Consider the following 26028-nt stretch of genomic DNA (forward strand, 5'->3'; position numbering starts at 1 on the left):
GCAATTGAGCCCTTATCCTGAATCCCCATAACCACTTCACTTTCATACCTCCTTTAAAATCATTACTAAGACTGTCAGCGAATGTCTGTCCTTGCCAGGCGCTCGATAACTCGGCTCTGTCTGACCAGCAGGTTTCCTGGGTGATCTGTGGGGAGAGCAGACCGCAGTCCTTACCTTTTTGAGATATATACTGAACTCCTTACAGATGAACGATGCGGTTTCTGAGAACGATACAAATTCGGCTCCAAAATTCATTTGAGAACAGAGAAAGTAGGGGTAGGTAAGATTGGTCATAAATGATCGACGCTGAGCAATGGTGCACAAGAGTTCATTCTACTATTCTGTCTGCTTTTGTGTGGTTTTAATTCTCTGTAATAATAAAAGCAAGTTTTTCCCCCAGTCCTTAAGAGGGTATGTTCATTAAGACTAAAATAAGGTTACGTGATATCGCTGTGAGCGCCAGGCTGCTGGCCTGAAAGTATGAAGCCAGCACCTGAATCAGGTTCCACGGTGCAGCTGTGTGGCCGAGGGAAGGCAGGGCAGAGTAGAGGAGTGTAGGTTTGAGAGAGAATTCTCTTCAGTGCTTTCTTACATCGCCCCTAATGAGAACCAACGGTAGATACAATTAACTTGAAATTGACATTTAAATCTTGGTTGAAACAAAACCCCCCCAAAGAGGAGTCGAGCTTGCTTTCTGCTCTTTGCTTATTCAGGGCATGAAACGGCGTCACACTGAGCTACGTTTCCAGCTTGGAACTCACCGCTCCTACACTCACCCCGGGAAAATGAAGCTTCCTCTCCCTGCGAATCCTGGACCCTGAACTTGGCCATCATGAGGATCTCTGCACAGAGTGATGTCCGATCCGGGGCTTTGAATGGCTGTTCATGGAAGCGACATCTCTGTGCGTTTGTAACAAGGACTCAGCTGAGAGTGAAATGTTGGGGACCCGGGCTGGCGGGGGGGTGCTCCCTGAAACCTGTGGGTTGGGAGTGGCACTTTGCAGGGCACCTGGCTGGTGCAACACTTGATCTTGGGGTTGTGAGCTTGAGCCCCCACGTTGGGGATGGAGATGATTTAAAAATTTTAAAAATCCTGGGGTGCCTGGGTGGCTCAGTCAGTTGAGCGTCCGACTTTGGCTCAGGTCATGATCTCACGGTTCGTGGGTTCGAGCCCCGCGTCGGGCTCTGTGCTGCCGGCTCGGAGCCTGGATCCTGCTTCGGATTCTGTGTCTCCTTGTCTCTCTGCCCCTCCCAACTTGTACTCTGTCTCTCTATGTCTCTCAAAAAAATCAATGTAAAATAAAAATTAAAAAGAACTTTTTAAAATCTTTTATAAAGGTGGCATTTTGCAGTCGTGGCCTGTACCCCATGTTGTTTGTTTCAAAGTAGAGCACAGAATGGGAAGCGAAGCTTGAGGCAGCGCCACGTTTCTTAGGCGTCCTCCTTCCTGATTCCCGGCGCGGTGGCATAGGCAGGGGTGTCTCGGCGGCGAGTCTCCCCCCACGAGGGACAGACCCAAACCGCCGCACAGCAGGTGTGGGAGGGCACAGGGAGGGGCCGTCCCTGGAGAAACCCTGGGCAGCAGAGAAGGCGGTAGAAACAAATATCCTGTGACAGGAGGCCTCTCCCTGGCCGCACCCTCCGTCTGTCCCTCTGAGCCAGTGACTGCTTGTGACTTCATGAAGCTGTGACCAGAGGCGCTCAGGGCCGAGGCTGTGACCCCAGAGGTGCAGCGGGAGGGAAGCCTCTGGGGTGACGGAGTGCAGGTGTTGTGTCCCGACTGTGGTGGTGGTTACACGAGCCAAGACTTGTGCCAAAATTCATTTTTTTACTGCACGTTAATTTTGCTGTAGATTTTGTAAACTTCTATTTTAGTGTACTTTTGATAAACGGGAATATTTTTCTTAGGAAGCTATTCCCCGGGGGCTTGAGTGTTTGAGGTGCTGAGAAGTCTGACACCAGTGTCGGGAGTGGGCGTGTTCCCGTGGACGTGACCGACCTGTGAACGGTGTGCAAGCACAGGGCGTTTTAATCTGCCGACTGCGTGCAGGAATAAGCCACAGCAGCTGCTTAAAAACACGTGTAAAGAAAGCAGCTATCACTACACGCCTGTTACAATGGCCCAAAACCCAAACGCCGCACCCAGGATGTGCGTCTCGTTCGGGGCCGGGAGGAGCGCGGATCGGTGCGTTGGGAAAGTCTGGAAGTTTCTTACAAAAGTGACCGTCCCATCCAACAATCACGCGCTTTGTATTTATCCCAAAGAGCTGGAAATTGATGTCCACACAAAAGCCTGCACACGGTTGTTTATCACAGCTTTGTTCATAACTGCCAACCCTTGGGAGCGACCAAGGTGTCCTTTGGTAGGTGGGTGGGTTAGCTGTGGTGCGTCCGCACCAGGGACTATGACAGTGGGGTCGGTGCAAAGTTCAGGAACTGGGGACTGAAGGACGAGCAGCTGGGGCACAAGGAATTAGGGGCACTGAAGCCAGGACAGGCCAGATTTGGATGCACTCATCGTGGATTTGCGAAAACCCTTGTTTACACACTGGGATGAGCGCTAAATTATGTGACAGGCCATCAGAGCTAATGTTCGGACCGGGACGCTCATCAGTTGTCCCGCAGGATGTTAGGGGCAGGGGGGCTGGGCCTGGGTCTGCTCCATACTTTCTGCTCAGTTTTTCTGTGACCCTCGAACTGCTCTTTTAAAAAGTCTAATTATTTTTCTTAAATTTTTTAATGTTTATTTTTGAGAGAGAGAGAGAGAGAGAGCGTGAGCAGGGGAGGGGCCGAGAGAGAGGGAAACACAGAATCCGAAGCAGGTTCCAGGCTCTGAGCTGTCAGCACGGAGCCAGACGTGGGGCTGGAACTCATGGACCTTGAGATCATGACCTGAGCCGAAGTCGGTTGCTTAATGGACTGAGCCCCCAGGCGCCCCTCTACTAACTATTTTTAAATGAATGTGAAGGTTGGCCGGCTCCCTTGGTGGCGCACCACTCACCACTCTTGATCTCAGGGTTGTGAGTTCGAGCCCCACCTTGGTGTGGAGATTACTTAAAAATAAAATCTTAAGAAAAAAAAAAAAGAATGTAAAGTCTAACACAAGAACTACTAGTTTACAATAAGTCCATTTACTGGACTCCTAATTTATGTTCACGGATGTCAGCAGTCCTGGTTCTAGAAGCCGAACCTGACCTAAACCCGAAACGAGGGAGCAGGAGTCACCCAGCTGCGGTCTTTCTTCTGTCCCCTTTCCGCACCTCCACCTCCTGTCCGTCCTCGGAAAGTTCAAATGCAGGGCGCCCCGGGGGGCTCGACCCCAGCTCGGCCTGCAGCCGGCCTGGGCCTCTCCAGCGGAGTCCGCGCTTCGGGTGGACGCCCCCTGGTCCCGGCCTCCGCCCTCGTGCCGCCCCCCACCCCGCGCCCCTCTGCGCCCCGAGGGTGGTGCCCGGCCCCCGCCGTGCCTCGGAAGCGCGTAGGGGCGAGGCTCTGAGGCTTTGCTCCTGCCGTTCCTCATGCAGGCCCCCCCCCCCCGCCACATCCCCAGCCGGCCGAGGGGCGCCGACGCGGCGCTGAGGGCGGGCGGGCCAGCCGGGGCGACAGCTGGGGGGGCGGCCCTGACCTTCCCGCGCGATCGATGGGGGCGCGGCCGGGCTGCGCGGAGCCGGGGCGGTGCCGAGCGCCCCCGGCCCGCCCCGCACGGACACTATAAAGGGGCGGCCGGGGCCCGGGCGGCGGCGGCAGCGCTCAGCACCCCCTGCGCGCCCGCCACGGCCATGCGGCCCCTGCTGCTGCTGCTGCTGCTGCCGCCGCTGCTGCTGCCGGGCTCCGCCGCGCGCCCCGCGCCCCCCAGGTGAGCCCGCGCCCGCGCCCGCCCCTCGGCCCCCGCCCCGCCCCCGCCCGGCCCTGACCTGGCCCGTGGCCCCGCCGTCCCTCCCCAGGGCCCCGCGCCACTCGGATGGGACGTTCACCAGCGAGCTCAGCCGCCTGCGGGAGAGCGCGCGTCTGCAGCGACTGCTGCAGGGCCTGGTGGGGAAGCGCAGGTGAGGGGCCGGGGCCGCGGGGAGGGGGGGCCGCGGGGTGGGGGGGCGCAGGTGAGGGGCCGGGGCCGCGGGGAGGGGGGGCCGCGGGGTGGGGGGGCGCAGGTGAGGGGCCGGGGCCGCGGGGAGGGGGGGCCGCGGGGTGGGGGGGCGCAGGTGAGGGGCCGGGGCCGAGGGAGGGGCGCGGGGGCGGCGCCCCCCAGCTCCAGGACTAATTCCGACTTGGCGTGGGGGGCAGCGAGCTGGACACAGAGAACGGCACGAGCTGGACCAAGTCGTCTGAGGGCCGCTTCTGCCTGCAGTGGCCCCACTCGCCTGCCCTGCAGGCCTGGTGAGCGCCACCAGCCCCCCCCAGCCCCCCCCACCTCCCCGCCCCAGCCCCGTCCTGGCCCCAGCCGCCACCATCAGCCCGTCCCCCACCCCCCATCCACCCACAAGCTTCTGCCCCAGCCCCTCCCCCTGGTCCCCTGCGGCACCCTAGATCCACAGCAGGAACTGGACAGGCAGGGGCGGGGAGGGGGGGGCGTCTGGGAAGGAAAAAGAGCTGGTGACCAGAGGAGGCACAGTTTGGCCAGATGGGTGGCAGCGTCCAGCCCCTAACCTGGCTGTCTCCACAGGATGCCCCTGAGGGACCCCCTGGATGAGGCCTGGTCTCCCCAGCTGCCTCCTGGACCCGGGTCTGGGGCCGCATTTTCACAGCCGGCCGTGCCTCCTGCTGAGATGTCACGGATGAGGCCCTGAGGAAGAAGGAGCCTCCCGTCTGTCTGCAAGGGGAGCACCGTGGAGCCCAGGCCAGGGAGGGGTGGAGCGGGAGGAGGAGGGGTTGCACCTGTCACCAATAAAGGAGGAATTCAGACACCGGCCCCATGAGCTCACTCAGTGCGCCATCTCTGTGCCATCAAGGCAGCCCTGCAGGGCGGAAGGACCCTGTCCACAGGTTCTGGGGCTGCAGCCACACCCAGCTGCCCTTTAAACCTGGGAAGCCAGCAGGGCGCCTCACCTTCCTTATCTCTCCTGTCCCGTTGACCGAGCTCCCCAGAGACAGTCTGCACCCCTGTCATCTACTACGCAAACACTCAGGGGCCCTGGGTGGGTGGGGGGCACAGGATGTCTTCCAACCCCGGCCCCAGGGCCCTGCGGTCAGTGTGCCGGGCAGGTGGTGGAGGCAGTCTGAGGGGGCACGGAGAGTGACAGGACTGTCACCTAGGGGTTCAGGAGTCCACTCCAGAGAGACAGAGAGAGACCCAAGAGTATGTCTTGGCTCCTGGTCCGAGCTCTGTGGCCTCAGACAAGTGGCTTGACCACTCTGAGCCTGTGGAATGGGACGGTGATGACACCCCAAGTGGTGCTGGGGTTGCTGGAAGCCATGGAGGCCCTCCCAGCACAGGCAGAGGCACCAGGAGCCCCCAGTGCAGCAGCAGCAGCAGCAGCAGAGCAAAGGCCTAGAGACCCGAAGGCCCACGACCGCCACGGTCACGGCAGCCCCTCTCCTGTCCCCATCCAGTGGCCTCTCCCCAGCTGCTGAGAGCTTGGGGGGTCGGGGGGCTTGGGGATAGGGCAGTCGGGTGCCTGGGCCCGGGAGCCTTGCCAGGACCCCCTCTTTGTCAAGCTCCAGAGCCCATGGGGAGCTGGGTTGCCCCCTGGGAGCCCCCAGCTGCCTGATGCCATCCCCATCACGGTGGCCCCGCCCAGCCCCCCTGGGAGGAGAATGGCTTGTTTCCAAGACAGGCAGGGGTAACCCTGGACACAAACAACCTTTTCTTTCCAGACCTAGGTGGTTGGTGTGGGAAGAGGGTGGTCCTGCCGGGAGCACCTGGGCCCTGAAGCTGGCTCCCAGATGATTCGGGCAGAAGCGTCCAGCAGAGGGGCAGCAGGCCTGGGGGGTGGGCACAGCAGACACAGGAGCCGGGGCTGAGGCCCCGCCCCGTCCCCGCTCCTCCAGGCTCTAACGCCCTGCCCCAGCTTCTGCCCCCCAGGCATACCCCCAGCCACCCCCCCACTCCCCCCCTCCCCCAGCCAGGCCCACGGTGCCCTGATCAGCTCTCTGAGCGACTTCCGCCTCCCGCCTTGGCGTCTGTGAGTTGAGCCCCCGTGGGCCCCCACATGTGGCCCAGCTGGGCAACCACCAGGTCTCCCCTCCTGGCCACGGGCCGGGCCTGGCCAGGCGGCCGGCGAGAGCCCCCTTGGTGGAGGCCGGTGGCTTGTAAAGGATCATAACGTGGGGCGGTGCCCGGCAGGGGCGAAGGTCGCCCAGCCTGAGAAGGCACCAGCACCAGCGGCTCAGAGGGTCCCGCTGGCGGACGGCCGCCGAGATGGGGGCTTGGGCCCTGCTGCTGCTGCTGCCCGTGGCCACGGCCCAGGCCCAGGGTACCTGCGGGGCGGTGGCGGTGGAGCTGGGCAGCAGGCGGGTGGCGGGAGGGCACTGACCCCTCCTCTCCCACTCTCCAGTCTGCTCTGTGAGCAACACCTACTTCGAAGTCCCGGAGAACACGAATCAGAGCGAGCCCCTGGCTGACATCTATGTCCCTGAAGGCCAGCAGGTGATCCTCGGACCCTCATCCACCCCCTTGGCGTTTCGGATCCAGGGGACTCAGCTGTTCCTCGATGTGACTCCTGACTACGAGGTGTGCATGGCGGGCCTAGGTGGGGCACCCCCGCGGGGGCAGCTGGGGGGCTCTCCCTCCACAGGACCTGTGCGGGCACCCACACTCCCCCCCCCCGGAGAACGGCTTTTCCAGGGTCTTTGGGTTTCAGTCTGCCCAGGGGTCCTGAGGGTTCTGTGCCCGCCAGGCAATGACCCAGCCCTCTTGGGCCTCAAAGCTTCGTGGAGCACAGACCCCAGGGGGCGTGGGGCCCTTGGGGGCGCCGAGTGACCTCTGGACTTGGTACTGATGCCGGGGCCCCCGGGTGAGCGCCTGCCCCTCTCGGCCTGTCTCCTCGCTTGTGAAGCGGGGCCGGCGCGCTGCGATCAGCGGGGCAGGTGATCTCTGACACCTGTCTGTCCCCCACCCCCCCAGAAGCACACGATGCTGCAGGCACATCTGGAGTGCAGAAGAGGTGACACCGTGGTGAGTCCCCCCACCATCCCACCCTGTGCTGCCACCCTGACCCTGTGACATCAGAGCACTCTGCCTGGTCCAGGGCCACTCCCTGGTGACCTCACCCTGTGGCATGTTTTTAAGAGTCACTCCCGGCTTGGCGCCCACACTTCCTCCAGCCCAGACGCTGCCCTGGGCTCCAGACCCCCCCCAACACGGGAGGAGCCTCACCCTGCTGGTTCCCTCGCCCCCCACTCCCCCCTCACGTCTAGCAGCAAATCTGGTCGCTCTGCCTCAAGCTGGACTCTAAGCTGACCAGACCCTTGGCCACCAGCATCTCCTTTCTAGAAACTGACAACTGGTCTGCTCGCTCCCCTCTCGGCCTTGGCCACCCCAGTCCAGTCTCATCGTGGCAGGATGATCTGATCAAGCAAGCGGCCCATCCCTGCCCTGGACGCCCCCGGCTGCTTTCTCACTTAGAGCCAAGGCCAAGTGCGTTGTGCGGTGGGCAAGGCTGGGTGCATGGACCCCGACCCCGCTCCAGCTGGCCCTGTGCCCTCTCCCCGGATGTGCACCTGCCTGCCTCTCTCACCATCTCTTGACCAGTCTATTCTAAGCTGCAACCCCAGCCCCATGCACCTGTCAGCTCACAGGAACCACTGTCCACTCTCCCTGTCCTCGAGGCCTGTGGGTGTCCCCCACAGACATCATGGCACACCACCCACAAGTATCTCGGGACGAGTCTCTGAAAGACAAGGACCCTTCTTAGACACGACCGTCACATTGTTGTCACCTGGAAAAAGTAGAAACTTCTCGGCATCACAAGACCCCCGATGTCCGCCTCTCCCCACAGTGGGGGTCTTTCCCAGTTTGTTGAGTCAAGACCCCAGGGTGGCCACCTAATGAGACTGGCCGCTCTGTGTCTCAAGCCCCTTTCCTCCCTTCTTCCCTCCCTCCCTCTTTCTTTCTTGTTAAAGTTTATTTATTTAAGTAGTCTCTATGCCCAACGTGGGGCTCGAACTCACGGCCCCGAGATCAAGAGTCGCGCTCTCCCTCTTAAGCCTCTTCCAACCTGTGTGTTCTCCTTCCTGTTTTCCTTTTCCTTTGAGAATTATTCTCGAGGCAACTCGACTGCTTCACCATCGCTCTCAGTTGGGATTTCGCTGGCCACCCTCCTGCCCCGCCCACCCGTGCCCGGTAACTTTTCTCCAGGGTACTCACCACCTCCTGTGCTCAGTAGTTGCTTCCTGCTGTCCGTCCGCAGTCCCTGTGAACCGTACCCCAGGCCATCGGAGCGGCCCTCCGCTGGGGTGGGGACCTGCAGGGAGAAAGCTGACCGCCACCCTGTCCCCCTAGGTGACCCTGCTGAGGGTGTTTGTGTTTGTGTTGGACATCAATGACAACGCACCCGTGTTCCCCTTTGTGACCAAGGTTGAGAACGTCTCTGAGGTGAGTGAGGGGAGCCAGGGGCGAGGGGCCGGACAGCAGAGAGCTAGTGGCCATGGCTTGGCCTCAGAGATCAGTCCATGGGGGGGCAGGGTACAGCTGGACCACTCCCCCTCCGTGCCCCCAGGACACTAAAGTGAACACCATCGTCGTCCCTGAGACCAAGCTGGAGGCCCGCGATCCCGACAAGAGTGACATCTTGTTCTACACCCTCCAGGAGGTGACCCCGGTCAGTGTCCCCCGCCTCCGCACCAGCCCCAGACCCTCCCTTCGGCCCCCGCCCCGCCCCGGGTCCTCCCAGGGTCTCAGGCTGAGCCCCATCCCCCTCCCACCTCCCCAGGGCGCCAGTAACTTCTTCTCCTTGGTGGGCACCAACCTCCCCGCCCTGCGGCTGGACCGGTCCCTGGACTTCTACCGGTGTCAGAACATGACCTTTCAGCTGCTGGTGCGGGTAAGCACTCAAGCCCCCACCTGAGCCGCCCCCAGCCCGGGGCCCCCGGGCCTGACCCGGCCGGGTTCGGCTGTTGCAGGACACACAGGAGCAGAACGTAGCACCCAGCCACACGGCCACGGCCACCGTGATCCTGGAGGTGCAGCCTGCTGACCTTCGGCCCCCCTGGTTCCTGCCCTGTGCCTATTCAGACTCTTACGTCTGCATCCAAGCCGAGTACCACGGGGCTGTCCCCACAGGGCACACGCTGGTACTGGGGGCAGGGAGGGGCAGAATGGGCACCGGGGGAGTGGCCTGGGTGCCAAGTTTGGTTGTCGTTTTTATGTGGACATCCCTTCGAAAGCCAGTCGCACCCAACCCGGGATGGGGAGACGTGAACAGCCTCTCTGACCTTGGAGGGAGGGCGCAGGCTCAGCTGTCCTGGGGCGGAGCCAGACAGCCCCTGGGGACCCAGAGGGTGGTGGCTTGGAGGGGCCACGGCGGTGCCCCAGGGGGCAGCCGCCTCTCTGACCGGTTGACCGTCCCCTCTGGGCCCCGAGAGTCACCTTGAGGCAGCGGAGGGCAGCGGGGCCTGGATGCGGGCTCCAGGGCCTCCCGCCGTACGGAGGATCCCCGAGCCCAGACCCTGTGTGACCTCTTCCTGTCCCGCGCCTGTGCTGCCTCTCCAAACTCGAGCTGTTCGGATCAATCCGATCAGAACTGGCCGGGTCCCAGAGGGTGTGGTCCGCAGTCGTGAGAGACGGCCAGCTGCCCCCTTGAGGGGAGCGGGAGGGGGCGAGCTAGGGCCGTCACACCAGCCCCATGGTGCCTCCTCCTGTCCCCGTTCCCACAGCAAGGCCCCCTCACCCTGCGTCCTGGGCCCATCTATGCTGTGGACGGGGACTGGGGCATCAACCAGCGCATCCTCTATAGCATCGTGAGTGGTGAGTGTGCGCCACAGCCCTGCTTCTGTCCCCACACAACGTCCGGGACCCCATCCCCACCACGGGCGGAGGAAGCCCCAGGGGCACCTGCCGGGTGGGCAGAGCCAGCTGGGACACTAGACCTCAGGCCTCCAGAGGGACCGAGGGGCCAGACGCTGCCACCACCCTCACAGAACGAGACGACGGCACGTTTGCCATAGACGCTGACTCGGGCAACCTCACCATGACCGGGGTCGTCCGCAGCCCAAAGACCTTCACTCTGCTGGTCAAGGTGGGCCCCCGGCCAGGCCTCCAAGCGCCCCTCGCGAGCTCCAGGCTGCGGCGCCCGCCCCTCCAGAACCTGCTGGTCACCGCGGCCTCCCCCACACCTAGGGTGAGCAGGCCGACCACGCCCGCTACTCCGTGACCCGGGTCACGATCGAGGCCCGGAATGCCAACGGGAGCCTGCTCCAGTTCCCCGAGAGCCGGTACCGCGGCACCGTGGCGCTCGGCTCTGGCGCGGGCGTCCCGGTCAGGGACGCGGCCTCCCCCTCCCAGCCTCTGAGGATCTGGGCCTGGGACCCTGAGTTCCCGGTAGGCAGCAGCCCCCCTGTGGGTGGGCTGGGGGGCAGTGGGGGCAGCCCGGGCCCAGGACTCACTGGGACAGTGTCCAGGACTTGGACTCCGCCACCACCTATCGTATCACCAATAACACCAACTTCCGGATGGATGGCGAGACCGTGGTGACCGCTGCCCTGCTGGCAGACAAGGGGGTCTTCTATGCAGAGGTGAGGGCAGGGGGACGTCTCCGAGGGGCAGGGATTAAGGCGGGGCCTACGAGGGACAAGCCCCCTCTCTGCCCCAGGTCGAGGCCACGAACACAGTGACCGCAAGTGGAGCAACCACAGTGGTGGAAATTCAGGTCCTAGAAGAGGAGGCGCCCACCCCCACAGGTGAGCCTCCGGGGGACCCGGGTGACGGCTCAGCGGCGGGAGGGGGGGCTTTCTGCCACAGCCAGGGCGGTGCCTTCCCTGAGGCAGGCACGCTGGGGGCAGAGGCAAGCCCGCATCCTGCCCCTGGCCCCCAGGTCCCCCAGGCCCCCCAGAGCCCCCCACATCCCCAGAGGCTGGAGGAACATCGAGCAGAGCCACCACTGCGGAAGCCCCCAGGCCCCCGGGGCCCTCTCAGGGGTCCTCCACGACCCGTTCTGGGTGGAGCACCGGCCCGCACCCTCCCTCGGGCACAACTCTGAGGCCACCTGCCTCATCTACGCCTGGGAGGCCCCCCAGTGTGGGAACCGGCACCTCCCTCCCACCAGCCTCACCCAGCGGGGGCTCAACACAGACGCTGAAGCCAGGAACCTCTCAGCCGATGTCCCCTGGGCCCAGCGGGGCCCCCCAGCCCTCAGGTAGCACCTCCCGGTTGCCCTAGAGTCACCCGGATGCCCCCTGACTCACCCCGTGAGTGGTCCTGGGAATAACAGCAGGGAGGCTCCACCCCAGGTTGGCCCGGCAGGACCACGCCGACCGTAGGCCGCAAGGGAGTCTGCTCTGGTCCGGGCAGAGACGGGTTCGGGGGCCCCAACAAGGTAAACTGGGAAGGTGTGTGGAGGGTGGGGCAGAAGCCAGATTTGGGATCGAGGAGCCCCGCAATTCCAGGCCCCAGCACTGCCTTCAACCGCCTTCCTAGGGTGCTAGGCCCCTGCCTTCCCCTTGGAGCCAGGGGGCACGGATCCCCAGCTCCCTTGCCTCCCTTCAGCAGCCTGGCCGCCCCCCCCCCCCAGGGCCCCTGGGAACACACAGCCCCTTAGTTGGGGTGTCAGTAGCACCCACTCCCCAGAACCGCAGCTCTGGGAGGACGCCAAGCCCGGCGCGTGCTCGAGGCCTCCAGAGCCTGGTGCAGGCTGGGAAGTGCCGGAGGCGCCAACGGTGAGTGGCTGTCGGTGCTGCAGGGACGCCAGAGCCTGGAGGAGGCAGCACGGCAGGGGACAGCAAGCCAGGTGTCAGCCACACTGAGGACCAGCGCTTCTCCACCGTGGAGATGGCGGCCCTGGGCGGGGTGCTGGGCGCGCTGCTGGTTCTGACTCTGATCGCCCTCCTGATCCTCGTCCATAAGCATTACGGCCACCGGTTCAAGTGCTGCTCTGGTAAAGCTCAGGTGAGGCCCCGGGGGTCTGGGGGGAGCAGACAGGACAGGGACAGGGGAAGAGAGAGACAGGGACAGAGAAAGACAAGGAGACAGGGCTGTGCAGGTGAGGACCGAGCCACAGAAAGATGGAGAGGGGGAAAGGGGAAGATGGAAAGGGGGCAGGAGAGGGAGGCGAGGAGACACGGGGAGCAGACACCGTAGCCCACGGAACGGGGAGGAGACTGAAAAAGGCAGAGAAAGGAAGGACGAGAGCCTGGATCCTTGTCTCTGGGGAGGGCACCAGGGGTGGGGCCCAGCCCAGGCCTGGGGTCCTGGTTGATGTCCTGGCTGCCCCTGTCCCCTCCCCAGGAGCACCAGCACCCCCAGCTCTCGGGCTTTGACAACCAGGCCTTCCATGCTCCCCAAGAGTCCAACTGGGCACCGGCTCCCAGCCCCTCACCTGCCCCCACCCCGGCTGTGGCCCCGGAGCCTGCGACCCCGGAGCCCCCCAGCCTCCAGTCCCTGGACCCTGCCTCCGAGTCCCCCGAGGTGGCCCGGGATGGGGGCGGCCCCGCGGCTGTGAGGTCCATCCTGACCAAGGAGCGGCGGCCCGAGGGCGGCTACAAGGCCGTGTGGTTTGGCGAGGACATCGGGGCCGAGGCCGACGTGGTGGTCCTCAACACGCCCGCCTCGGACGCGGCCGGCGCTGCCGACTCTGGCAGCGAGGACAGCAGTGACGAGGCCGAGGCCGAGGCCGAGGGCCCGGGCGGGGGTTCCCGCGACGCCGCCAGCTCCACCTACGTGTAGCTGGGCTCCCTGCGTCCCTCGCTGGCCCACCCTGAGGTCGGCTGGGCTGCTCGCCCGCCCCCACTGCACCATGCACAATAAAGCGACGATTTCCAAGCTCGGCTGCGCCAAAGTCGATGGGCGGCCGGGGCGCGCAGGGTCCCCCTGGAGCTGCCGCCGGTGGGAGGTGATGGCGCGGCCCATATGCTGGGACGTCCCCGGCCCCTGCCTGCCGGGCGAGGCCGCTTCCCGTAAACCACCTGCTGTGCCTGCCAGCCAAGGGGCTTCCCAGGCCGGTGCCAGCTGGTGGCCCAGTTCCTCTCCTGGTCTAACCGCGCTGGAGGGGGGGCACCCTGCGCTGTGGATCCCCCCTCCCGACACGATATGCAGATTTTTGGCCTTGGGGAAACTGAGGAGCCGCCCTCAGGAACTCATTTTGGAGACCAAGGTCCCTGGGGACCTTCCAGGGGGTCACAGCCAGTGTTTCGGTGAGGTTCGGTGCAGAAAGCAAGCACCGTGCTCTGAGGCACTTGGCCCTGGCGTCTGGGCTGTGACCTGTGGCTCCGAGCAGAGGCTTGCCTGGGGTGACAGGAGCTGGGAGCGGGCAGCAGGCCCAGGCCGTGGGCCAGCATGGCAGGTGGGGCTGGTCGGCTACAATCAGAGGCCGAGGGGAACCAGAGCCACGGAGTAAGGGACAGAGCCCCCTCTACTGGCCTCCCCAGGGGAGGACCTCCGGCAGGACTTCCTCTCTGACGGCCACCACACTGTCTCTCTGGATCGTCAGTGTTTTTCCTAATGAAAAGTCATCACGAATCTCTTTGCAAATGTCTTCTCAAGGGCACTCGAGTGCTCTTGTCTGAACAATTCCCATCAAGACTCCAAGCCGTACAGCTGCCACATGCCCCACGCTGTCTCCCTTTGCCCACTTTTCCTTGAGAAAAGAAGCGCCGGGTTTCGTGCGAGGTTCCCCAACGCCTCCCCCCAGCCCCTCCGCTAGTCGCCAGGGGCCCCCGGCGGGCGGCATGTGCCGGAGGCGCCTTGAGGGAGAGGAGTGACTGGACCCCGCAGGGCCGGCCCCTCCCGCCGCCCCTCCGCGACCCCCGCCCGCCCGCCCGCCCGCACCCAGGAGCTGGCGCGAGGGGCCTGGGGCACCGTCGTCCAGAGCACGTGACTTCCTCGGCTGCACCTGCAGCCCCCTCCCCCCGCCGGACCCGCCCCCGGCCCGCCCCCGCCTCGCCTCCATAAAAGCGCTGGTTCCCGGCCTCCCGGGAAGACGAACCGCCCGCCCCGGTGACCCGGCGCCCAGGTACGTGTGGGGCGAGCGGCGCGGCGCGGCGCGGCGACGGGGAGGGTCCGGCCGGGGGAGTCGGGTCGGGACTGAGAGGTGGGGGCGCTGCCGGCGGGGGCCTCCCCCCTCCCGCCCCACGAAGGTTTAGGTTTCGCTTTCCCGCCGCCCGCGGTTTCGCTTTCCCGCCGTCCGCGGTTTCGCTTTCCTGGCGTCCCGGGCGCGCCCCCCTCCCCGCCCCCCGCGAGCGGCCGTCCCGTCGTGTCTCCGCAGGGTCCCGCCAGAGCCCTCGCGCCGCGTCTGGGCTCTGGCTCCACACCTGTGACTTCATGCGTGCGGCCGCTCGGATCCCGCACATTTGTGGTCACAGCACGGCCACCGCCGGCAAGAATCCCACGCCTTGGCGACGTCGTGGCCATCAGCCCTCCCCCCGCGTCTGTGGTCCTAACACCTTGACAACGGGGCCACGCCTGCGACATCTTCGGTGACGCGCGGGGAGCCCCTGTCACCCGTGCCCAGCCCTCCCAGCACCGCCCCCCGCCCCCTCCGCCCAGGGCTTCAGAGGGAGTCATGGCCGCGGCTCCCGAAAGGTGAGCGCCTGTCCCACCGCCAGGGTGCGCGGCCACGCCACCCGGCCGGCCGCGCCCTGACCCCGCCGGTCCTCCGCCCGCAGGGGGCCCCCGCGCCCGCGGTTCGCGGACTGGCTTCTGGAGGAGGTCGGCAGCGGCCGCTACGAAGGCCTGCGGTGGCTGGACGCGGCCCGCACGCGCTTCCGCGTGCCTTGGAAGCACTTCGCGCGGAAGGACCTGGGCGAGGCCGACGCGCGCATCTTTAAGGTGGGCCTCCAGCCAGAAGGGAGGGCCGGCCCAGGCCCCGGCCCGCGCCCCCAAGCTCACACCTTCTTCCCCCTGACCCCAGGCTTGGGCCGTGGCCCGCGGCAGGTGGCCGCCCAGCAACAGCGGAAGTGACCAGCTGGCTTCCGAAGGCCCGCTCCGCGCCAGCTGGAAAACCAACTTCCGCTGTGCGCTGCACAGCACCCAGCGCTTTGTGATGCTGCAAGACAACTCGGGGGACCCCACCGACCCGCATAAGGTGTACGCGCTCAGCTCCGCACTGGGGTGGAGAGGTGAGGAGCCCGCGGGAGGCAGGTCTTCCAGGGCGCAGCCACGGTGCCGGGACACGTTGGGACTTTGCACTGGGCAGATCTGTGGTTTCTGAAACTGGCCTGGAAGAGGCTGGAGCCCGGTTGGGGAGGGCGGGGAAAGCTTATGTGGCCTGCTGGCACTAGTGGGGGGCGGGTCGGGGGCATCCACACCCAGTGTCCCAATTTCCGAGTCTCATCCCCGTTCTCCCTCAGAAGGCCCAGGCACTAACCAGGGGGACGAGAAGGCCCCGGAAGACGCCAGACCCTTGATGGTAAGGTTGCTCTGCCCTCCCGGCTCCCAGGTGGGGGTCTCCACTCCTCGATGGAGCCAGGAGATGCTTACGCTGGCCCTTCTCCTGCAGGGTGGGCTCCCTAGGCCGTGCCCGGCAGGAGCTGCTGCTGACAGGCAGGGGCCCAGGCTGAGCTCTGAGCTCTGTGCCCCCAGCTCCCCTTTGGGCTCCGCTGGCAATGCTGGGGACCTCTTGCTCCAGGCTCTGGAGCAGAGCTGCCTGGAGGACCATCTGCTGGAAGCTGCATGGGGGTTGGACCCTATCCCCCCGGAGGTCCCTGGTGAGACGCTGGGTTGGGTGGGAGTGCTCTGCCTTGCAGGGCCCCGTGCCAGGGGGAGGAGCATGCAGGACCGCAGAGTCATTGTGGAGAAAGGGGAAGGGGGGGGGGGGGGGCAGGTAACCAGTAGACACAGTGCCAGCCACAGCTGGGCCAGTACAGCTGCTTCCTCGGTCACCCTCCTCAGGCCCAGCGCTCCCCAACATGGTGCCATACCTGCCTAGGGCAGTGGAGACAGCCCCCAGCCCCAGGCTGCAGGCCCTGCAGCAGGCCCAGGTGACAGGTGAGAGGAGTCGGGCACAGGGCACAGGGCGTGAAAGAGGGAAGGGCTGGGGGACCCGGTGCCAGCTTCCGCCTTCCTCCCCAGACGCAGGCCCGGCCCCAGCCCTGGAGCCCTGGCAGCCCCCACGGGAGGCGGCACCTGGCATCCGGACGGCAGGTGAGGTCGTGGCCGGGCCCGGCCGCTCACAGATCGGGTCACAGGCAGAGCCCAGCCCGGGGGCCCTGGAGGTGACCATCATGTACAAGGGCCGCACAGTGCTGCAGGAGACCGTGGGGCGTCCGAGCTTCGTGTTTCTGTATGGGTCCCCCAGCCCAGCCGCCGAGGCCGCAGAGCCCCAGCATGTGGCCTTCCCGAGCCCGGCCGAGCTCCCGGACCAGAAGCAGCTTCACTACACAGAGAAGCTCTTGCAGCACGTGGCCCCCGGCCTGCAGCTGGAGCTCCGGGGGCCCAGGCTGTGGGCGCGGCGCCTGGGCAAATGCAAGGTCTACTGGGAGGTGGGCGGGCCCCTGGGCTCCGCCAGCCCCTCCACGCCCCCGTGCCTGCTGCAAAGGAACCAGGACACCCCCATCTTCGACTTCAGCGCCTTCTTCCGAGGTCAGTGATGCACCCGACGGGGGCGGGGGCCGCTGCCCTCCCCCGCCCCTCTCCTGCCCTCGTCCTGCTCACCACAGCCCTGCCCTACAGAGCTGGTAGAGTTCCGGGCTTGCCGGCGTCGGCGCTCCCCGCACTACACCATCTACCTGGGCTTTGGGCAGGACCTGTCGGCTGGGAGGCCCAAGGAGAAGAGCCTGGTCCTGGTGAAGGTGAGGCACGGGGTCCCGTGGGCAGGGCCGCAGGCAGCCCAGCCCGTCTGGCCTGACGACATCCTCCCTGCAGCTGGAGCCGTGGCTGTGCCGGGCGCACCTGGAGTACGTGCAGCGAGAAGGCGTGTCCTCCCTGGACAGCAGCAGCCTCGGCCTCTGCCTGTCCAGCTGCAACAGCCTCTACGAGGCCCTGGAGCACTTCCTCATGGAGGTGGAACAGCCCGCCTAAGCGCCAGAGCCCTCTGCAGTCCAATAAAAGCAAACCAAGAAACCAGCGCTGGTGTCCTGAGCAGGGGCGGGCTGAGGGGTGGGGCCGGAACTCCAGAAGGGGCCCCCCCAGACTTCGAGGCTCCCCGCGCATGCCCCGGAAGGGAGGTGACCACCCCTCACCCGCCCACACACCCGTCCTTTTCTGTCTTCGTAATGAAGAAACAGGCCACACGCTTCAGAGCCAACAAACTCTACTCAGAATACAAAATGCTCTGGGGACAGCAGGTGTTTGCTCCTGCCAGGTGTGCTGGGGAGGGGGACGCGTGAATGGCCGACTCTGTGCCGTGTGCAGGGCTCTCCTGCCTTCCAGATCCACCAACGCTGTGCTCTGCCCCGTGGGAGGGAGCAAACCGCGTCATTTACAGAACATCAAACAGAAAACGTGCGAAGGGCCTTCCCTTAATAGGATAGAAAATAAAATGAGGCCATCTGTGAGCTGGGCCGGGGAGCCCCCCTGCATTCCCCTGGCCCCTCCTGATCCCAAAGACTTCACCTTTCAAATACTGAGTCAATCAAGAAGTTTCTAAAGATAATCCATTTTTGATAAATTAGAACACCATGGAAACAGTGTGTATCTATAATATACATATAAAAAAGTCCAGTTTTGAACCGTGAGCAAGACAGGGGCACAGACCACGTGTGGTCACAGGAACCCTGAACACAGGAGTGATGGCTGTCTCCAGAGGTGTCTGCTCCTGCCTCTCCCAACAGAGTGGCTCGGGGATGGGGACTGGTGCCCCCTTGCTCTGTGCCCGGCTCAGCTCTCGGTGCCCTGGGGGGGTGCCTCCTCGCCGGCCTCAGCCCTCCTGTGTCTGCGCATGTGCCTGTACTTGTCCACGTAGGCCTTGACCAGGTTGGCCACCTTCACAGGGTTGATCTCCCCGCTCTTGCTGTGGCATATCTGGGGGGCAGGGGGTGGTGGGGAGGCACAGTTTACTCAGATGTCCCCATAGTGATCATGGGCCCTCAGAGTCCACATCACAAGGGACAGAGCACAACTTGCCCACCTGCCTCCCACAACTGCTGAGGGTCCATCTCCAAGCCCGAGTGGTGCAGCCAGTGGGCTCCAGATCTGAACCTGACACCCTGGGCCTGAGAACTGCCCACCTCCCGGGGTCCTGTCTTCCTCCCGGCTGCAAGCTCGGTGTGCTAACTACCCTCTGCCACTCAGCCTATTTAACGAGTGACAAGGATGCTGTTCCGTCCCCTCACACACACTGTCTACTCTTCCTGAGCACCTATGAGCTACGGTGATGGGACACAACCGGCCCCTGGTGGCCAGGTCACACCAATATTGCCCCAGGCCTGGCTGCACAACCCCGGGCTGGAGCACCTTCCGGAGCCCGCATCAGCGGGAGACAGCACAGACCCGCCCCCGGGGACACCTGACCAGGGTGCAGCGCCCACACCCACCTTCTGCACTGCCTTGCGGAGAATGTCCTTATACTCGTCCTTTGTCACCTCCCTCTTCTGATAGAAGGGCTTGATGGCCAGCTTCACCTCCTCCACTGCCCGCTCCTGCGTGTGCAGCTTCTTCATGTACTGAGAACAAGGACACCTGTGACCACCCGGCCCCGGGGGCACCCTTTAAGGAGAGGAGCCCGCCCCTGAGGAAGGAGGACGGACACTCACCTCCTCGGTTTTGGCCTTCTCCGCGGCAGGCCTGGGAGCAGCTGCTCTCTCCTCAGAGTTGCCAGCGACAGTGGCGTGGCCGGCTGGCTCTGAAGCCGTGGTCGGGGCAGTGGGCGCCGGGGCTGGGCTCTGTGCAACCCCACCGCTCGCCAGCGGGAGGCTCCCCTGCAGGATGAACTGGACCGTGGGCTGGCTGGCTGGCACGTAGGGCGGGAGACTCACAGGGAGAGCTGGGGCGGTGGGCAGGTTGGGGGTATAAACCTGGGCAAAAACGCAGATCACTCAGCACAGATCTCAGGCTCCCGGCAGGAAGATCCCCGGCAGAGGGGGAAGTCCCTCAGCCCCAGCCCGGCACAGCCTGTGTGGTCCGGCACACGACCGCGTCCCTCCGGCCCAGGCACCTACCTGAGAGGGCTCGGCGTCCGGGAAGCCAGACTCTGCATGTGCATAGCCAGGGGCAGGCGGCTCAGAGAAGGATGCCTGCTGGAACACCACCGAGGGCCCCACGTCTTCTGTTTCCCAGGCCCCCTCCCGGGGCTTCTGAGGCCTGTGGAGCGGCGTTCCTGAGGACCAACACGGGAGGTGGGTGCTCTGTGGTTACCCCTGGGCCACAGGCTGCTTCCTGGCTGGGAAATTCCAGAAAAGCATCCCAGCAGCAAGGACCACGGGCCAGGCTGCAGCCATCTCCCTGCCCCATGGCCTACGCTACTGAAGTGACCAAAGAGGTCCATGTACCACCCAGGGAGAGAAGACCGCCCCCACATACTGGTGGCCGCTCCGGGCCACCCCCATCCTCACATGCTGCCCTGGCCACCCTGCCACCCTACTCACGCAGGCCTCGCTCCTCGGCAGGGACACCACTCTCTGCTTCCTGCAGGTTCCAGGTGACTCTCTTCACCAGGGCTTTCGCCCGCAGCAAGGGGGTCTGAGAGGCGCCTTCCTCCTTCCCCGCAGGCACCCCGACCCCAGCCTGGCTTCCCAGGGTGCCAGGCGCCGTGGCAGCCCCAGCAGCATCCTGCTGGAGCAAGGGTTTCTCTTGGGGGCCCTGTGCCTGGGGCAGGGGCTGCGCAGCCTCATCATCGTGGATCAGTGCCACCTCGCGTCTGATGACAGCCACCAGGGCAGGGTCCTGCTGCTGGCTGGCTGGGGGCACCACAGGATTGGGTGGGAAGTCTCGCTCTGGGGAGGAATCCGTGCTCTCTGGGGAGGGCGGAGAACTCATGTCATCAAGCTGCAGGAAGAAAGCGTCACTTGAAAACTCCTCAAAGACGTGCCCGGCCTCGACAGAGTCCCCGTAATCAAGGTCCTCGGGTGGACACTCGGCGGGCACATCCGGGGCCTCCTTGTGGGCCTCGGCCCCTGCTGGAGAGGCGTCTGCTCCCACGGAGACCAGTGGCTTGGCCGGCTGCTCCCTGTCGGGCTTCTGCTCCTCCTGGGGAGGGGGCACCAACTTCCTCTCTGGAGAGCGAGGCCTCGGCCGCTTCTCATGGGAACGAGGCCGTTGATGCTCCCGGGACCTGTGCTCCGTGCTCGGCGACCGTGGAGACCCGGACTTGCGCTTCCTCCGCTCCCGGGAGCTCCACCTGACGCGGGGGCGCTCCCGAGGGCTCCTCTCCCGGGGGCTCCGCTCCCTTGTGTGCCGGTGCCTCCGGGCCCTCTCCAGGCTGCTGGGGGGGGAGCACTCCCTCCCCCGAGACCTGGACCCCGACCGCCTCCGCTTCCTCCTCCTGCTCTCCCTGCGTTCATGGGAGGAGCTGCCGGGGCTGCCTGAGCGGGAGCGGGAGCGGGACCGTGACCGTCGCCGGCCGCGTCCCCAAGAGTCCCTCCTCCTCCTCCTGCCCTCATCCTTCACCTTCTTCCGCTTGGCTCGCTCGTGGCTGCTGGAGTGGTCACTGGAGGACCTGCGGCCCCGGGCCTTGGGCTGCTGCCTCTTGGGGTGCCCTTCACCCACCGGTGGAGACACCGACCGTGAGCTCCTCTCCCCAGAGCGGGAGCCTGAGCGGGAGCCGGAGCGGGTCCTCCTGTGCTCCCTGGCCTCAGCCCGCTTCCTCTTGGCCTTCTTCCTGCCACGGGAGCTGGATGTGGAGCGGGAGCAGGATGGGGGCCTCAGCTCCACAACCCTGTGGGTAGTTGTCTGCGGGGCGCCCGGGCTGGGTGGTGCCCCCGGCTCTACATCGGTCACGCAGGTCACCGTCCGCTCCTCGGAGCCAAAGAAGGTACTGCAGGGCAGCTGGTCCCTGTCCTCCCACGGCTCTGGGGGGGATGGCCTCTGCGCCCTGGAGGCCACGCCCTGGCCCTCGCGCTCCAGGTCGGAGGAACCCTCGGCAGCCCCCTCGCCCCGGAGCTCGAGCCCGCTGGCGGAGGACCCGCGAGGGGACTCAGGCTCCGTCCCAAAGACCTTTTCCACCGTGTAGGAGGTGACACAGCGCACGGTCTGCAACGCCGGCGCCTTTGGGCTGTCGATGGAGATGGTGCGCGTGATCTCAGAGGGCAGGAGGCCAGAGCCCAGGCGCTCGGGGCTGCTGCCGGCGGAACCAGAGTCGGAGCCTGTGGGGTCGAAGGGGTCGTAGATCTCGCTCTTGAGCTGCTTGGCCTTCCTGATGGAGAAGAGGGGAGCGGGGTTCTCTTTCCTCTGCACCTTATTGTCGACAGGCCGGAACGTGTTACAAAAGCCGGGGTTAGAGAGTCTGCCGGAATGTGCCGTGTTCCCGGGAATATTGATCCTGAAGCTCTCGAAGGTCGAGCCGACACCCTTCCCCTTTGAGGGTCCCAGCGTGGCGGGGGACTGGGATCCACCCCCTGAGTGTGTGCCAGGCTCTTGTGGGCCCCTGCTGCTGGGCTCGCCCTCTGCACGGGCGCCGTGGCTGGGCTGCCCGGGGCCCTCCCTGCCCGTGAGCCGGCTGATGCAGGAGCTGGGGATCTCAACACGCTGCTCGCTGGCGGGGGCCGCATCCGCCCGCCGGCCGCCACCGTCCTCCCTTCTGACCTTCGGTATCCTGGGTAGCTCTGAGATGCTGGGCCTCCTGGGAGCTGGCTTCACGGCCTGTCCCTGCTGCGCACTGGCACGCGGCAAGTGAGAGCAGCTGCCCGAGGTCTTAGAGGACACAGAACTAAGGGGCCGAGCGTGCCTGCTGTCGCCATCACATCCAGGGGCGTCACTGTGCTTTAAGCCAGGCCTGCTTACGTTTGACAGGTTCTGAGCCTGACCTGACGGAAGGGTCACGGAGGAGTCCAGTCTCACGGCTGCCGCTGGGGTGACAGCGGGGACGCAGGAGGGGGTGGGACCGCCGTGGCAGCGCAGCCCCGCACTCTGGAGCCCGCTGCCTGAGCGTGGCGCTCTGGGCAGCAGGCAGGCCCCGGGGCCTCTGCCCCCTCGGGGTGGAGCGCCTGAGCTTCTCGGAAAGGAAACGGGTGCTGAAAGACACGAGAGTGAGTGGCCGTCAGTTTCCACTGCCTCCTTTAAAAAGTGGTCATTTTGTTGGTCCAGATCGAGATGACTTTCTCTTAGAAGCTGGGCTTTTAAATTCCTATCCCTACTCACTCCTTGGGCTAGAGTCCTGTGCTCCTGGGGGCACGGGGTGAGAGGCCCCCGGCCACACCCACGAGCAGTGCTCACTGGCCACTGGAAGCGCCTGTGCCTGTTACACAGGGAGGCCCGGGAGGGGCCGCCCGGCTCTGCGCTGCCCTGCCCCCCATGGCTGGGCACCCCCGACCCCGAACACCCTCTAGGGCCCGGATGTGCAGGGGAGGGCTCCACAGCAGCCGGTTCCGTGGGCTCTGAGAGAACACATGCCAGCCACGCAGTGTCTGTGGGCTGCCCGGAGACCCCACCATCATCTAAACTCAGCCTGCAAACTCTGTTCAGAAAGCGATGTTGACTTAACGGAAGCATGACCTCACGTAGAAAACTGCTTTTAGGTACGTTCTGAACAGAAACCTATTTCAGTTCAACGGTCTCGTCAGGACCCGTGGCTCACATGCCCCTCTCGACCGCCCCGAGCATCGAGGCAGAGAGGGCGCCCCCGCAGGCTCCACTGGGTGTCATGCAGAGGCCTCCTCACCTGCCTTCTTGGCACTGAGGGAGCCGTCCCGGTGGATGGTGATGTCTGCACCGTTCATCATCAGGAGGCTCTGGCCCGACAGGATGCTCCCCACTAGGTCTGGGACGGGGGCCTCGTCCACCTCTGGCTCGGGCGCCGCAGCAGGAACACTCCTCCTGCAGGTACAGACCCGTTGCTGCCTCCCCGTGCCCCCCTGCCGCCCCCCAGGTCCCAGCCCTGCCAGACCTCGGCGTGGGGAGGGCACGAGACACCCCTGCCCCCAGCAGCTCTGACAAAAGACAAGCAAGCAGGCTGCCTGGAGGTGAAATCCCCTGGTGCTTCTGGCCCCAACTGCTACCAACAGGCAGGCTATTTACCGGTTTCGTTGGTTTTTTTGTTTCGTTTTTTGCTTTTTTTTAAAATCAGGAGTGAAGTAGAAGGAAAGCACCCAGCCAGGGGTGGCCGCCCTGGATAGCAGTCCCGTGACAGAGGTGGGCGGGCAGAAGCAGCCTCAAGCACCTGCAGCCTTCCTCCTGCTCCTCGTGCCCTTTACGGTGGCACGTCCTCGACAAACGGTCAAGGGAGGAGCCCCGGGAGAGGAGGTGCGCCAGCCCCCCCCGCCCCCCCCCCCCCCGCCCACTGTCCCTGTTGGCACACACCTGGAGAGCCCCACGGACACGGGCCTGGCCACGGGCCGGTGAGAGCGCAGTGCCGACTGGGACAGAACCCTCCTCTTGGCGCTCAGAGGGGAAGCAGGGTCCGCAGACTGCTCCTCGCTGCTGGAGAGAGCACACGGGCCACAGGAGCGGTGACCCCCACGGAAGGCCCAGGAGACCCCTTGTCAACCACACACATGGCGGCACCTGTGCCCCAAACCCGAACACGGGACCCACGTAGCAGCTTCGTGTCAGCAGCTGCATGCACCTCTGGGCGGGCCCAGGGCAGCAGGGACCGACACGCAGAACACCTTTCTCCCTGTTAGTGGCTGAGGACCTACGGTGTCCCTTCCGGGCACCACCTGGGGGGGGGGCCGACGAGGGTGGGAGACTCAGGAACCGTTACCCTCTCTTTACCAACGTGGGATCTGGGGCCCACTGTCCACGAAAAGAGGGGGAAGCCCCTCCCTGCGGTTACCTGTCAAAGGGGTCCAGCTCATAGGGGTCTCCGAAGAGCGACAGAGTGGCCACCCCGATGTCTGCACGCATCAGCCCCAGAGAGGGGTCCGCGGGCTTGTGCACTGACGGGGTGCAGGCCCCGCGGACGGGACCCCGGAGGCCCAGCGTCCGTGCAATGCGGGACCGAGCTGTGGCTTCATTCTGAACCGAAGTCACAAAAAAACCAGGAAGGGTGAGTGAGGCTCTAGAAACACCAGTGCAAGGACTAGTCTGCACAACACACACCAGACTGATTAAGTGCTAAACCCCAGCTGACGGCTTCCACTGGGGGAACAATAGCGCTTCAGAGGTTTTGCCCCAGAGTTGAGGACTACATCCCAACAGCCCCGACCCCCGCAACGCAAAACCACCGTCCGGTGATGTCCATCCACCCGAGGACGAGGGCTGGGGGGGCGGCGGGTGCTCCCACCCCAAGCACGTGCGGGCAGCAGCCCCTGGGGCACCCTGGCAGGGAGACGCTGACACACGCGGTCGGCTCTGTTCGGGGCGTGAAGGGCAGTGAGCCAGAGGGCTGACGTCTGCGCGGCGGGAAGCGGGCGTGCCAGCACCCATGTGCGGCCGCAGCTTCGGCTTCCCGTCCCTCCAGGAGTTCCTTCTGGACGAACCACCACAGCAGGTGCTCGAATGCCCCGCCGAAAACTAACAGAAACGTCTATGTGAGCGTATACCACGTGTGTGTGTGTTAACCAGGCAAAGGCGACGACCTTGAGCAGGAATTCACACACGGACGCGGCAAACGCCTGGCCGCAACTGAGCTTTTTATGTTTTATGTACTGGTGTGCTTTAACCGTCCAGCCCGGGAGCTGGGGTGAGGACAGACACCACGGAGCAGGACGCACAGCACAGGCGGGCGCTCACCGGGGGAGGCGCGCACACACTCTGAAGGCCCGCGGCAGACACGCGAACGAGGATAAGGAACAGCCTGGGACGGCGTCCGCTCCCCACCCTCTGGCCTGTCTGCCCCTCCGCACCCCACAGGGCCCACCTCTGGGGTGCCCGGAGTTGCACACGACCCCTCCCTCAGGATGCCCAGCTCCAAAGGGTCCTGGCAAAACTCTTGTCCCAGCCCCACCTTCACTCTCTGCTGCAGAAAAGGGTCATGTTTATCAGCGACTCTCTAAGGAAACACAGAAAGGAGGCTTCGTCTGAGTCCCACCCCGCTACCCGAGGGGCTACCTTTGACCTCTTCCCTTTTCTCTTCTTGGCACGACCCTGGCGTTTCTTAGACCTCGTCCCGGAGCCCCTGCTCTTCACAGACGACCTGGACTGGGTCTTCCTTCTTCCTGACACCTTCTTCCGTCTTCCTACAAAGAGGACATAGAGAGTCTGTGCTTTAACTGTGCGCCCTCAGGCCCCCACCCCACCCCACCCCACGTGTCCCCCTCCACGGACGTGCCGTGCACTGCCAGGACCCGGCACGCAGACAACTATACGTAGTGGCTTCAGGTTTGTAAATGGAGAAATCACGAAAAAACAGTGCTTCCTCACAAAGGAGCAAGAGAGGGAACACAGCGCACAGCAAGGACAGAGTGTGACTCTGGAGTTTGCTCTGATCCGTAAATCTGACTTTTGTCACCAGTAAATATTTTACATCATTATGAAACAAAATTAAATGGGGGGAAAACAAAAAACAAAAAACCCCCTGACAACCAAGTTAGTAAAATGCAACAAAAGATCTGTGTCTGCTTGATCTGCCCAGGGGACTCCTTCCAACAGACTTAAAAACCTCCACGTATTTCCAGTAACACATCCTCGAGATTAAAGCGCACGAACACCCAGGCTTCAGGTGAGTCCGTCTCCTCAGGGGTGACACCACGGGCTTGGGGGATCCTAATTCTAGGACACTCCAACACCCCCTGGAAGGCCGCAGGGACCTCAGCCTGGAGGGAGGGGATTCTAAGGAGACGGAGGGATCGGCCCTCATGACGTACGTACGTTTGAATACGCACCGAATGTATCTAGCTCCCTAAGTTCACGATGGGGCTAAAAATCCTAAGCGATCGTGATCGCTGCTGAGGAGGCTACTAGTCGCGCGGTGG

At 64.4% G+C, this 26028-nt stretch overlaps 4 protein-coding genes across 14 annotated transcripts in view; 3 read left to right on the top strand and 1 right to left on the bottom strand.

Moving 5' to 3' along the window:
* The first annotated feature begins 3754 nt into the window (after window positions 1-3754).
* SCT (secretin) lies at window positions 3755-5313 on the top strand. Its single transcript, XM_043579150.1, has 4 exons — window positions 3755-3853; window positions 3942-4043; window positions 4279-4371; window positions 4658-5313. The coding sequence occupies exons 1-4, from the start codon at window positions 3777-3779 to the stop codon at window positions 4779-4781; spliced, it is 396 nt and encodes a 131-aa protein (XP_043435085.1). The 5' UTR covers window positions 3755-3776; the 3' UTR covers window positions 4782-5313.
* Window positions 5314-6267: 954 nt separating this feature from the next.
* Window positions 6268-12907, top strand: CDHR5 (cadherin related family member 5). The gene is made up of 15 exons (XM_043582133.1): window positions 6268-6407; window positions 6489-6664; window positions 7058-7108; window positions 8435-8527; window positions 8652-8753; window positions 8865-8975; window positions 9055-9225; window positions 9808-9898; window positions 10072-10169; window positions 10271-10471; window positions 10552-10665; window positions 10743-10830; window positions 10974-11285; window positions 11829-12034; window positions 12374-12907. Exons 1-15 carry the CDS (start codon window positions 6353-6355, stop codon window positions 12809-12811), a joined length of 2307 nt encoding a protein of 768 aa, XP_043438068.1. The 5' UTR covers window positions 6268-6352; the 3' UTR covers window positions 12812-12907.
* A 1081-nt stretch (window positions 12908-13988) lies between these two features.
* On the top strand, window positions 13989-17146 carry IRF7 (interferon regulatory factor 7). Of its 2 annotated transcripts, none has more exons than XM_043582134.1 (10): window positions 13989-14096; window positions 14349-14665; window positions 14749-14911; window positions 14994-15201; window positions 15433-15491; window positions 15582-15789; window positions 15974-16069; window positions 16154-16663; window positions 16754-16872; window positions 16946-17146. In XM_043582134.1, exons 2-10 carry the CDS (start codon window positions 14646-14648, stop codon window positions 17099-17101), a joined length of 1539 nt encoding a protein of 512 aa, XP_043438069.1. In that variant the 5' UTR covers window positions 13989-14096; window positions 14349-14645; the 3' UTR covers window positions 17102-17146. The 2 variants fall into 2 exon arrangements, with proteins under 2 accessions (XP_043438069.1, XP_043438070.1); XM_043582135.1 differs by having other exon boundaries at window positions 15436-15491.
* A 513-nt stretch (window positions 17147-17659) lies between these two features.
* The window catches only part of PHRF1 (PHD and ring finger domains 1), a 31451-nt gene continuing 23082 nt past the window's right edge, over window positions 17660-26028 (bottom strand). For 7 of the 10 annotated variants that reach the window (XM_043582124.1, XM_043582125.1, XM_043582122.1 and 4 more), the window contains 9 exons: window positions 25166-25293; window positions 23949-24130; window positions 23474-23593; window positions 22836-22990; window positions 19606-22188; window positions 19180-19337; window positions 18775-19035; window positions 18556-18684; window positions 17660-18043 (listed from right to left, as the gene is read on the bottom strand). In XM_043582124.1, coding sequence (XP_043438059.1) covers window positions 17900-18043; window positions 18556-18684; window positions 18775-19035; window positions 19180-19337; window positions 19606-22188; window positions 22836-22990; window positions 23474-23593; window positions 23949-24130; window positions 25166-25293 — 3860 coding nt within the window. In that variant the 3' untranslated portion in view covers window positions 17660-17899. The remainder of the gene's footprint in view (window positions 18044-18555; window positions 18685-18774; window positions 19036-19179; window positions 19338-19605; window positions 22189-22835; window positions 22991-23473; window positions 23594-23948; window positions 24131-25165; window positions 25294-26028) is intronic. The other 3 variants (XM_043582126.1, XM_043582123.1, XM_043582130.1) reach the window with 1 other exon arrangement.

The sequence above is a fragment of the Prionailurus bengalensis genome, chromosome D1 (genome assembly GCF_016509475.1).
Source record: "Prionailurus bengalensis isolate Pbe53 chromosome D1, Fcat_Pben_1.1_paternal_pri, whole genome shotgun sequence".
Classification (NCBI taxonomy): Eukaryota; Metazoa; Chordata; class Mammalia; order Carnivora; family Felidae; genus Prionailurus; species Prionailurus bengalensis.